This window comes from Lepidochelys kempii, chromosome 1 (genome assembly GCF_965140265.1).
Source record: "Lepidochelys kempii isolate rLepKem1 chromosome 1, rLepKem1.hap2, whole genome shotgun sequence".
NCBI classification, from domain to species: domain Eukaryota; kingdom Metazoa; phylum Chordata; order Testudines; family Cheloniidae; genus Lepidochelys; species Lepidochelys kempii.
The window spans coordinates 345,442,559-345,455,727 of record NC_133256.1 but is presented as its reverse complement, the minus strand read 5'-3'; the positions used below and the strand labels follow the sequence as shown (position 1 = coordinate 345,455,727).

At 43.8% G+C, this 13,169-nt stretch overlaps 1 protein-coding gene across 2 annotated transcripts in view; it reads right to left on the bottom strand.

The window, feature by feature from the left end:
- The window catches only part of NET1 (neuroepithelial cell transforming 1), a 72,497-nt gene that overhangs the window by 7,397 nt on the left and 51,931 nt on the right, over positions 1-13,169 (bottom strand). The window contains exon 1 of one of the 2 annotated variants that reach the window (XM_073328878.1): positions 4,721-4,991. The exons of the other annotated variant lie outside the window; for it this stretch is intronic. Coding sequence (XP_073184979.1) covers positions 4,721-4,813 — 93 coding nt within the window. The 5' untranslated portion in view covers positions 4,814-4,991. Of the gene's footprint in view, positions 1-4,720; positions 4,992-13,169 lie in introns of those variants that run through there. 2 annotated transcript variants of the gene reach the window in all.

Sequence of the window (13,169 nt, the reverse complement as noted above, 5' to 3'; positions counted from 1 at the left end):
GAAAGAGAATAAGGTGGAGAATGAAAAGATTACATAAGTGATTGAGATAGGGGCCCCTATGGTCTCCATTTCCTGTCTCAGATTGCGAAGAAAGTACCTAAAGCCATAGACATTCTTTGCTTCTGTGTAGTAAGGGTAGGGACAAAAACCAAAGAAGGAGAAAAGGAACATATGGCACTGGATTTGGATCACATTTGCCATGGTGGGAATCAGGAAGAGTGCCACTCAAGGCAGAGGAGTTACACTGGGGTAAAACCTGTGTAAAGGAGATCAGACTGAGGCCACACTATGAATAGCAATCAGATCTTCCCATATACAATATTAAGCAAGAGATGACTGAGGGGAAGATATAAATGAAGTCTTTAGAGCTGTAGGGGAAAAAAGCACCACTTAATTTCAGTAGGAACAGGGGCATCAACTATAGCATGAAAATAATTTCAGCACAGTATAAGATAGCTGAGGCCACATTCACACGTGCCACATTCTAACAATCTTAAAACAACTAAGATATTACAAAAAGAAAAGGAGTACTTGTGGCACCTTAGAGACTAACCAATTTATTTGGGCATGAGCTTTCGTGAGCTACAGCTCACTTCATCGGATGCATGCCGTGGAAACTGCAGCAGACTTTATTTATACACAGAGAATATGAAAAAATACAGTATCAGAAAAGAGCTGCAAACAAAATGACATTAAGACTAGGAAGTTGGTTATCCATTTCATTTATGCTGAACATACTGGTTATGTCCCAGTGACCATTATTTGCAACGGAAGACCCATTTAACAGTACTAAATACACAGAGTCCATCAGCAAAGAGATCATTCAAACGTTTAGAAAGCTCTGGCCCATATTCTTTGGAAGAGACGGCACCTTAATGAATTATAAAAGTTTCTGAAGGGAGCATTGGGATGGATTCTACAGTTCTATTTAACTTTATATCAAAGTACCAGAATGAAGCTAAGAAAGGCTTGAGAGTTAGTGAGGAACATAAGCAGAATTTATACAGACATTAACCAAATATGCAGATCTACCAAGAACAGAAATACAAATGAGATGAGAAGGAAGAATATGGCAGTGAAAATGAATAGTGTAAGAAATCTCAGTGTTTCAGATGAGATGTTTGTATAATATTTCTCAACTCACTCTGATAAAGGGTCAAAGGAGCAGCCTTTCTAGATCTGAGATACAATGACACAGTATATGCACTAATGCACACATGTGAATGCCTTTGCAGCACATCTGTGCGAGACTGAAGTGACACATGCATATGCACAAGGCCTGGCAGAAGGCATTCCTTTCCATTTGCTAAGACGGTACAAAGGAGCTCCCTGTTTGAATGGATTTATAAATTACCACTCTTTAGAACAGATAAATTGATACAAACTGAGACATGCCAACACTAGTGTGAAGTGAAAACAGCAAAAGTACTTCTCTTTCTTAAACAAAGAATAAAGCCATACACCCCAAAGTACTCCTGTGCATTAAGGAAGAATGAATTTTGCACAAACCATCACCAGTAACAAATTAGCACAATCAGAAAGCTTTCTAGATAAACTTGCCCTCCACCAAGGAATTCAAAGCCAGAGAGCCTTGGCTACATGAAGAAGGAAAGATTGCCCAAAACAGAAACCACCATAACACCACAAACTTAGTTTAGCAAAAACCTGTTTTCCTTCTTCAAAGGATAAATACTGCATTTTGCCATGCTCTCTGTATGTCAGCTTTGGGTTTAACTCCACATTGGGCCAAGTTCATACCTGGGGTAAACTCCATTAGTTTCAATTTAGTTTATATTAGGGATGATATTAGCTCAGTATTTAAAAGTACTGCATTTGGAAACAGTATAGCTCATTGTTGGGTAGCTCTACTTACGGAAATCTACAGTTTCAAGAAAAAACTAACATTTATTAAACTTTCTTGGGTTTTAGTTCAGCATCAGTGCTGCAATAGTTAACAGCATGTCTCTTTCCATTTGAAAAACCAGTTTTTCCAGGCCTTTTTGTTTGTTTGTTTGTTTTAAACAAAGTATCTGGGCTAGACATTGCAGGCAAAGATTTCAGGTTGAAAGCAATGTTTCCACTTTCCATTCAGAAGGTAGAAGAAGCAGAGAACAATTAGGAGTTTCCAAGACCTTTTCCTTCACAGGTACAAATGTGTCACATTTTAAAAAGCCACATTTTGTAGCTGATTCAGTCCAAAGTGGTTTCTGTTTTCTTTAAGTGCAAAAGGAATTAAAATGTTAAGAGCCTGCACTGTGTACAATATTTCCTCCACAGCAATTATTACTATTTTTACAAGGATCATGTACTACATCATCAGGTGTAGTTATACATTCCACATACAAGGGCATACAAACATGGGAAAAGCTGGTGAGAAATTGAAAAAATATTCACAGCCCAAATTACTGCCAAATGTTACCAGCAAGATTCAAAAGGGACTGAACTCACTAGTTTAAATATGGTCTCTGTCAGAAGTGTAGAGATGTAATTGCTATCTGAGAATTATTTAAAGATTTATGTGCAACGAGTCTGCTTGAGCTCAGTCCAGTTCTTAGCAGATAGTTGTCCACATCTCAAACTGAGTTTCAGCAGAGGCCAAGTATTGAATAAATTAAACCACCTTCTCACTTCCTTGTAGTGAAAAAGGTGATCACGGTGGAGGGGGAAGCATTGTGCTGTACCTCTTTGGTGGATGAAGGACTTCCCCTGGCTGGCGACAGCAACTGAGTACCTGGCCCAAACACTAAAATTCACTTAAAGTAATTACTGACAGCCCAAACCAGAAATAATAATTACATGTCCAATATGCAGCCTAACATATAAATACATACAAGGATACAGATTTATTCCTTACACTGTTTTTAACCTTGTTTATTTCACAACTCTCTCAGCATCTAGTTTTTCTTATATATTATGAAATGACAGTAGTGACTCCTTAGCTGAGGTTGCATTTAAGTTTCTCTACTTAAAGCAGGATTATAAATGTTTTAGAAACTGACACTAAAAGAACTTTAATAGTTTAACTTTAAACTTGTGTCAAATAGATTTTTACTACAGAATTGACATTTTTGTAATGTACATCTCTTAACAAGATGATACCGTAGGCAGTACATTTCTACTGGATTGCTGGACTTGTGCCTTGCGTCAACACACGAGGTATGCAATAATCCTCCAGGAATGCAATAGGGCTGACTTACACAACATTAAAGTTTTTTTTTTTTTTTTAAATAACCTTACTTGTTTACACACATAGTAAACACCTTAATAGAAAAAACATCTGCAAAGCAGCCAATAAGAAATAATGCGTGAGTCATTAAATAGCACGGTTTTAGAAAAAGTCTTATGGAGGAAACAAACCCAGTTTAGGGCCTGATCCTGCGAGCATGCCCTTAACTTTACTCATACAAGTAGTCCCAGTGACTCCAAGGGGACTACTCACATGAGCAACATTACTCAGAGGCATACATTGTTGTAGGATCAGGCCTTTACACATTTAGGATAAAATATTCAAAAAATGTCTAAGTGACTTAGATGCCTAAGTCCCATTTTTAAAAGTGACTTAGGTGCTTCTAAATCACTTAAGTTCATAGTGCTTTTGAAAGTTTTACCCATCAGATTTAAGTTTATGGGATTCTATAAGATTGTCCTAAATCTTTCTTAAGTTTTTTTTATTTTCATACTACACTAAAAACAAACACTTAATGAAAGACAAAATAAAACTAATTCTCAAGGTATGGAAGAGAAACAGTATAACCAATCATCGGCAGAAAAACAAAACCATGAAACACCACTGATCATAAATTCTTAATTTTATGCTCTCATGTTAGCATTAAACAACGCTTCAAAAATACTTAAACTTACTATAAAGATCTGGAAGAAGTACCACAAGATGCCAGCTTTTAGCTAAAACAGAATTATTAGAATTTTTTTAAAAGAATGCTTTAATCTTTCTAATCTCTAACAAAAATAAAAATACATAAAAACTCTGAATCCTGTGTCCTTAAAGTCCTATTCCAGCAAAAAAGAAAAAGATATTTAAAATTTCCACAAAGTAATTCTATCCATATAATTCCTTGAGGTCAAAATTAAAATAAAGTCCAGACTAAGCAGTGTCCAAGACAGATAAGCCACAGGTTTAAACTGTTTCCTGTTAGAGGAAGGGTACAAAATACAAACTTGGCAGAATATAAAAAGGCAGACCTCTCCGCTGCAATTTTCTGTTTTCTCGATCTACCTCAGCTACTAAGGAAGTTTTTCTGAACATAGTCCTGTGAAAACTGTCATTAAAGCAGAAGTCTAATACAAATTAAAAATTAATCCACATACAGCAGAAAATAAACAGGTGTTCTATCTGTATCAGATATGGCAAGTTCCAAAGTCTGCTGTGCTAACCGACTTCGGTTTGGAAGTCAGAGTCTAACCAGCCAGAGTACACGTACAGAACTACTAGATTCAGTACTCATTACTACTTCCTAGCTTGTAAAGTCTTTAAGGCTACGTTGGTACAGTGCCTAGCACAATGGAGTCCTGTTCCCAATTGCCCCCTCGGCGTTAGCATAATAAGCAGGATAAGTGCTGGAGCAGTTTTGCCATAAGAAGGATTAATCTTCTAACACACAACAGTTGACAAGAGACAAAAAAGTCAAAGGAAAGCTGGTAGAATTTGGACCGGTTCACCATAAATCACACCAGGCAGCAGTGCCAGAAAGGGTCGCCTTACCTCTTGTTCTCTGAAAGATTGATTCTGAGCATCTAGGACTCGAATGGTCCTTTTAATCGGAAGGAGACCTCCAACTTCATCATGAGCCACCATGCTGTCTCCTGCCTTCAGAAGCTTTACTTTTAATCCACGTCCGCAGCGTTTCCACTGCTACTTCACTATAAACTCCGCTCCGGAGCTCTCAGAAACCTGCGGGAGGGTCCCGCTCATGTTTCCATGGGATAGCACAGCCCGCCTTGTGAGCTGGGAGTTCAAAGCACGCAGACCTCAAGGCAGCGGGAGGGGCAGGAACATATGTTTCATGGGCGTGCTCCCGCGGAGTCGTGTATCATTCGTGAACTGACCGTTAATGACACACCTACGCCTCTCCGTTTACACGCTGGGGGGGACATCTTTTGTACCCGGAGTTGAAAAGCTGGTTTCTTCCCCCTCCGACATGAAGGAGTGTAACAAGTTTTACTAAAGAGGAATGCTTTGCTTCAGAGGCAGATTCTCAGCTGGAGTAGTGTAATTCCTAGATCCAAGCTAAGAGAGAGCTAAGCCAGCTGGAGCAGCATTTCAATACTTTTCTAAACTTAAAGATAGGCATTGCTATGCCAAGTCAATCTAATCTGAGATCCTGCCTCTGATACCAGCCAGTACATAACACTTCAGAGGTTAGTAGAAAATTAAAATAAATAGGGATGCATGCTAAATGCCTCCATTTGGAGGGACTCTGCTTGCTACTTTGTCCCTTCCAACCAAAAAGCCCTGAGTCCTAATCCAATGCATTTCAATGGAGTTGAAAGGTGTGGCCCTATTTAAATGTGAGCAGGTATTAGAAAAGCCTTCCAACAGAGCTAATTATTCTTGCACTAAATAAAGGAGAAGAGGCAGGGGTAAATCCGCCACAGGCAAACAGACTGCATCCCAAAAGGGAAGGTTGGATTATCCACCCATCTAACATTGCAGCTGTGCCAGTTAAAATGAATGCAAGTCTAAATGATTTTATCATCACTTTCTTAAAAGCCTGCTTACACTGTCACCCTGATATCAAGTAGCAGTGAATTCCACAAGTTGAATATATGGCACATAAAGCAATAATTTCCTTTTCTCTCGGGTAAGAGTTGCCTTAGTGTCACAAAAAGAAAAAGGAGGACTTGTGGCACCTTAGAGACTAACCAATTTATTTGAGCATGAGCTTTCGTGAGCTACAGCTCACTTCATCGGATGCAGAATACAGACTAACACGGCTGCTACTTTGAAACCTGTCTTAGTGTCACAGTCGCTCCCCACACTAGAATTCTTTTTTCTAAAACTGCAGTAGGGGAAGTTTAGGGGTGATTATTACTGGCTGTTTTCAACTACCAATCCAGTTAACAATTGGATTGCAACCAAACAAATTCACCCTCCCCAGAGATTGTTGCGAATTCCTCTTCTGCCAAACCCCCATTATTTGTCACACTCTCTCCTTCCACTTCTTTTTGTCCAGGTCTCTCTCAGGATTTATCCCCTTGCACCTCCAACCCTGACACCATACATCAGGAATCTCTCTCCCTCCGGCTGAGATAAACCAGGTTTCTTTCCATAGTGGCAGGCTGTGTGGAAAGTTCTGTGGAGCTATGGAAGAGGGGTTGCATTTTTTATATTTATAATGAATGCTGGGAAGATTTTTTTCCCTTCAAACCCGGCCTTCTTTTCTGCCTTCATAGTCTGTTTTTTTTTTTACAAAAATAGTTGAAAAATGCAGATCTGATACTGATGTTCACAGCAGATTCTATGGACAACTGGAGAACCACTGGGATTCTGACATCACAGAACTAAGTGGAACCTGAGCAACTGAGAGCAGGGATTTTTACTAAGACTGTTCAAAACTTCTATTTTCCATTTGGTTTTTCATAACAGCTATTGAACCTGCCTGCCTAACGATCAGTTGGAATAAGAACACTGAAAAATTTCACACTGCTTGGAAGGCTCCCAGTCCACTTGGCTACTCCAAGGCAAGTGTCAAATGAGAACAAGGAAGATTTAATATTTCTAAAGTAGGGGGGGGAGGGGGAAACTTTAAAAGGTCAGAACTTCTATATACAACAAAAGGAAGCAAAGAAAGATCAGATGCTTTTTTTCTCCCCTTTGAAGTCACCTCGAACTCTTCCACACCCTCATAGGCCAAGTCTGCACTAGAAGCTTTTGCTGGTATAGTAATGTCAGTTAGGGGTGTTTTTTGGCAACATTTCTATACCGGTAAAAGCCCTAGTGTGTTATACCCACAGGAAAATGCTTTTTTGCCAGCACAGCTTATTTCACTTAGAGAAATGGTATAAATTATACCAGCAAAATCACCCTTTTGCCAGTATATCCTGCATCTACACTAGGAGGGTTTGCCAGCATTAGCTATACCAGCAAACTGTTCCCAGCACAACCCTGGTCATTATCATTTGGATTTTTCAGTCAGATTAGATAGTGGTTGCTATATGGTAGAGCTTTCTGCCAGCCCATGCTGGCCTAGGAAACAATGCTTCAACCTTGGTTCCCAACTTGGAAGCACAACCAATAGACCCCTTGGAAGCAAACCCCTTCCATGTTCGACTCCCTCCATCACTCTCCACTTTGGTACTCCCCTACAGAGATCTCCCCTCAACAGAGGATCCTTGTCTATTTCACTCTGCTTCATTTTTATGCAGGAGCAGAATAGATGATATTCTCCACTGAAGGATTCTTGTGCTCACTAAAGAGTCATAGATTACAGATTCTAAAGCCAGAAAGGACCAAGATGTGATCATCTAGTCTTATCTATATGGCACAGGCCACAGAACTTCCCCCAAATAATTCCTAGAGCAGATCTTTTAGAGATGCAGTGAGTAGGTCTGGCGGATCCACAGGATTTTTACAATCCCAGATGCAATCTAAATCTTTTATATGGGAATGTCATTTTTCAGTAGTTTATTTCCATTTAGTGCATACAGACACTTTGCCATTTTTAGAAAACCAAATGCCCAATGAAGCAGACTGCTGGGTAGCAAGTAGACATCTTTGTTCAGTTATCCAGTTAGACTTGCTCTTTTGAAGCTTCTCATAATCCCCAATTTCTCCTTTATCCAAGTAGTTTTGTGTAGCCAGAAAGTTTTACTGATGAAGTATAATCAGGAATTGGATGTGGTGGGCATTGAACACTATTGGTCCTGATACCACTTCCTGAGGAATTCCAATGGTAGCTTCTCCCCACTGGAAGGAACAGTCATTAATAGATTTAAATGTTTAAGAACTGCACAGAATTAACAAAGAAAAGGTTCTGATATGGACAGTCAAACAAGAGGACGCATTATGTGGAATCTGGTATTTAAATTATTAATTAGTAGCTTAGAACAATATTCTGCATCTTGAAAGCACTTTAGAAAGTCTTGCATACATTGTTATTCAAGTGCTAAATAGCATTTCTTATTACAGAGCCTCAGGGAAAGGACCTGGTGCCATATATTACTGAAGCATATGACTCATCTGCAGGAAGATCCCTGTTCAGTTGCATGCCTTTCTACATGACACCTTGTGTCTAGGTCTGATTTGAGGTGATGCAACTCAAGGCTGATGTATTATGTGTAAGTTACATTACGGAAATGTCAGGATCTTCCTATGACACATATGGAAAATCTATCATGGCACATTGTGCGCCGCCTTATATGACGCACATTAATGGGAAACATTCTCGGCATATATGGTTCATTTATAACAATGCATTGTTAAGGATCTTCTGTGGGGAATGCTGATATTTTAATACCACAACATAAACCACATGCAGCATCTGATGAAGTGAGCTGTAGCTCACGAAAGCTTATGCTCAAATAAGTTTGTTAGTCTCTAAGATGCCACAAGTACTCCTTTTCTTTTTGCGAATACAGACTAACACGGCTGCTACTCTGAAACATGCAGCTCTCAGTTGCCATTCTAATGGATGAGCTGATTTCTGAATTCCTCCTATATACAAAAACCTATTTCGATATTTCTCATCACCGGCAACACTTGGGCAAACTCCAAGCACTCATCATTTGAGCAGTACAAACACACATACAGTAACATGGCAAAAACAGCATTACCATGGGCCTATGTTCTTACATGAACTTGGTGAATGTTGGGTAAGTAAATTTAAGATTGACAAATGATCATCTAGACACACCATTGAGAAGAGAAAATATGCTGTATAATTCCAGTTTATGTTGCTAATCGATTGATTTCATTTTTTATAGTTTAAGTGTTCAAATGCCCCAAAGAACATTTTAAGTAGTTTATATGATTAAAATAAATCCTAGTGGGCTTGATTATCAGTTCCAGCCAAGCTACTCTAAGTGTATGAAGAGGAGGAAGGATAGTACAATTGCTAAGACACTGGCCTAGGACCTGAGAGATACGGGTTCAAGTCCCTACTCTGCCACAAATTTCCTGAGTGACCTTGGACAAGTCAGTGAGCAGCCCTGTAGAAGGGGGATAACAGCACTGTCTTGCCTCATAGGGGTGCTGTGAGGCTAAATACATTAAAATGGTTGTGAGTACTTTGAGAACTACAGATTAAAAGCTAGGCATTATTATTATTAATGTCACCTTTACACATCCCTGTGTTCTGGGTCTGGTCAGAGGACTGTGTAGCATAAATCAGGGCTGTTTTAACTTACATTCAGCAACTCCAAAAGGCCTTTCTAGCAGTTGAGAAGAGTCAAAGAGCATAAGTCTCAGTTCCAGTGGCTGTGAGAGGAGGTGGGAAGAGCTGGTGCAATAAAGGGATGCCCTAAGACTGGGGATTCACTGGCCAGATTTTTCAGCTTTTATGGGTTCCTCTGTGCTGTTGGAGCAGTGAAACGGTCTGTTATTTAACTGACAACTGGATCCAACTTCTTCAAAGAAGGAACCTGTGGCATTTCATTATGTTTGGCTTAAAAGTCTCCTGGAAAACTGAAGTATCGATAACCTTTTGCAGAACAAACATTTTATTCATTTTCAAAATGTAAAGTCCACAATAATGAAAATAACTTTCAGCTTAATTTCAGTTTCTTAGATGCTGAAACCCAACTAAAAAGACAGTGACCTTTTCCGTAACTAGTGTTCTTAGAGATGTGTTGCTCATGTCCATTCAACTTAGGTGTGTGTGGTGCCAGAAGTTTTTCCCCCAGCTGTATCCGTAGGGGACCGGCTCTGGCGCCCCCTGGAGTGGCGCACACATGCTGTGGTATATAGGGTGCCACTGGTTCCCCCCACCCGCAGTTCCTTCTTGCCGGAAACTCCAACAGTGGGGAAGGAGGGTGGGTTGTGGAATGGACATGAGCAACACATCTCGAAGAACACCAGTTACGGAAAAGGTAACTGTCTTTTCTTCCATGAGTGCTTGCTCATGTCCATTCAACTTAGGTGACTCCCAAGCAGTACCCCTCGGAGGTGGGTAGGAGTCCATGGACGTGTAAATTGCAACACAGCTCTGCCCAGCGTCGTCCCTGGCCTGCTGCGTGATGGCATAGTGGGTCATGAATGTGTGCACTGAGAACCACGTTGCAGCTCGACAGATGTCCTGGATTGGGAAGTGTTCCAGGAAGGCTGCCGAAGATGCCTGCGTTCTAGTTGAGTGGGCTCTGACAATCGGCAGTGGAGGGACTCCTGCCAACTTGTAGGAAGTCCGAATGCAAGGGGTGATTCAGTTAGAAATCCTCTGCATGGACACTAGGAGGCCCTTCATCCTATCTGATGTAGAGGTCCGATGTTATAGATGCCAACGCAGGTAGGAAAGGAGAAAGGCGGTTGGCAAAAATGGGGGAGGGAGGATCCTGGGAACAGGTTGAGCTTGACTGAGAGGCCTGTGAAGGCTGTTGGCTAGGACGCCTCTTGTAGCTTCTGGATTTCTTATGGGGAGGCTCCTGGTGTGGGTGGCTCCCCTGGCCCTGAGGCTGCTGCAGTTTAAACCACTTGCAGGCAGGGCCGGGAACATACAGGCCCAGAATTTTAAGGGTCGTGCAGGAGTCCTTTAGGCCATGGAGCTTATTGTCCATCTGTTCAGCAAATAGGGCTTGCCCATCAAAGGGAAGGTCTTGCATCGACTCCTGAGCCGCCGTGGACAAGCCAGAGAGGAGCAAGCCAGGATGCCTGGCGCCTGGTGATGGCTGAGGCCATGGTTTGGGTGGCAGTGTCCACAGCATCTGACGCCACTTGGAGCGTCACCCTGGCTGCAGGCGTGCCCTCCTCCATAATAGCCTGGAACTCCTTCCTAGAAGCCTCAGGAAGAGAGCCCTCGAACTTGGCCATGGCTTGGCACATGTTAAAATCATAGTGTCCTAGGAGGGCTTGATGGTTGGCCACCCTCAACTGGAGACTAGAGAACAAATAAACCTTATGCCTAAACAAGTCTAGTCTCTTGGAGTCTTTGTTCGTAGGGGCAGCCCTGGGTTGACCTTGTCGCTCCCTGTGTTTAACCACTTCTACCACTAAGGAGTTGGGAGCAGGGTGGGTGTACAGGTACTCGGGTACCTTTGGATGGCACAAAGTACTTGCGCTCAGCCATCTTGGAGATGGGTGGCAGGGAGGAGGGAGTTGCCACAGGGCATTAGTGATCTTAGATACCCCATCATGAAGGGACAGAGCCACCCTGGCCAGTGCTGTGGAGCAGAAGACATTGAAGAGAGTGTCTGACAGCTCCTCTAGCTCCTCCGCCTGAAGACCCAGGTTGGTAGAGACCCTCTTCAGTAGTTCCTGGTGCGCTTTAGCGTCATCCAGAAGAACGTGGGGAGGGGACCCCGTTATAGCCTCGTCTGAGGAGGATGCCGGTGCTATAGGGTCCTCCACAACCATTGGTGGCCCAGTGGCTTGTTCCCCTGCTCCTTCTTGGACCTGTGGGGTCCTCATACCAAGGGCTTCGTGCACCGGAGGAGGGCAGGGGAGAGAGGCAGCTGCTCTCTCCGAGGCTCCGGATAAGCAGCAGGCGGCCTGGGAGGGCTGGGTGAACCCCCACGGGTTCCACAGATACCACGGCGCTGGCCACTGTGCTGGTTTCGGTGCCGACAATGTAGCTGGTACCGCAGCTTGTCCCGCTGTCAGGAACCTCGCTCCGAACCAGGGTTGGATCCTGAGCAGTCGCTCCCAGGTGACTAGGACAGAGCGTAACGGTGGCTCTGACCCAACTGGAGCCGGTCACTCCGCCCGGAGTCCGATCTGAGGTGGGGTCTTAGGGACCGGTAGCACTCGACAGATCCACAACTGCTTGGAGCCGGCTATCTACGTCTCACACTTGACGAGTGGGACTGGGATGAGGAGCAGGACCGGGAGTTGGAATGGGCCCGGTGCCGGGAAGAACCCACACATGGCGATGCCCTCCTTGGGGATCGGCGACAGTCCAAGGAATGGTAACGTCAATCCCTCGACGGGTCCCTGGAGCAGTACCATGGTCTTGGAGATTCTGGGTGCCGGGACCGGTACTCCTGCTGGGGGGGCTGGCGCATGCCTCTAAAGGTCTGTGCCCGGTGGCCAGCGAGCTGCGCCTCGAGCCTCTCTGTCAGTGCCCAAGGTCCTGGGACCGAATGGGGCTGCACTGCGTCTGCCTTTCACGGTCAGATGCGTGGTGGCTATGTGAGAGCGAGCGCTGCTGGGATGTTCCCCATGATGGGGAACAGTGCCGCTGAGGTGGGGACCGAAGCATGACTGGGGAACTGCAGGAGCCAGTGTGGGTGGCACTGGGAGGGACACGATCTCCTGTGCCGCCTGAAGGACCTGTGGCGTGGATGGCACCTGGAGCTGACAGAGGCCTCTGCCGCTATCCGAGGTGGCCAGCAGAGAGCAAGCTGGGCTACACCGCTCCACCAGAGCTTGGGCCCGAGATCCCAACGTGAGTGAAGAGTTGCCTGGCCTGGGAACTTTCTCACACCCAGTCTTATCCTTTCCCTTGTGGGAGGCTGGAGACTGGCCTCGCCCCACCTTCTTGGGCTTCTTGGTCAGAGCCACGGATAGTGACTGGTGCTGGCCAGTGGATCATCTCGGTGGGGTGCTGCGGGTCATGGTACTCAGTGCCGGGTTGGAGTGTTGTTCTGGCGCTGGGGTGAGGGCCGACTCCAAAAGGAGCACTCTTAAATGAATACCGCACTCCTTCTTAGTCCTTGGCTTGAAGGACTTGCAAATTTTGCACTTCTCACTAACGTGTACTTCGCCCAAGCAACGCAGACAACTTCTGTGTGGATCACTAACGAGTATGGGCCTCTTGCAGCGATCACAAGGCTTAAAGCCTGGGGACCAGAGCATGCCCCATCCCAAGGCAAAGTCCCGTTTGGGACCTCAGAAGTCTCTAACTATAGCTAAGGGATTTATAAACACTAACAGAAACCATATACTGTACACTATAATACAAGAGATAACTAGTTCGTACGAATGAGCAGCAACAGCACTAGCTGAAGCAGCCACAGTTCCAGCACCATCACTGGCGGCAAGAAGGAACCAAGGGTGAGGGGAA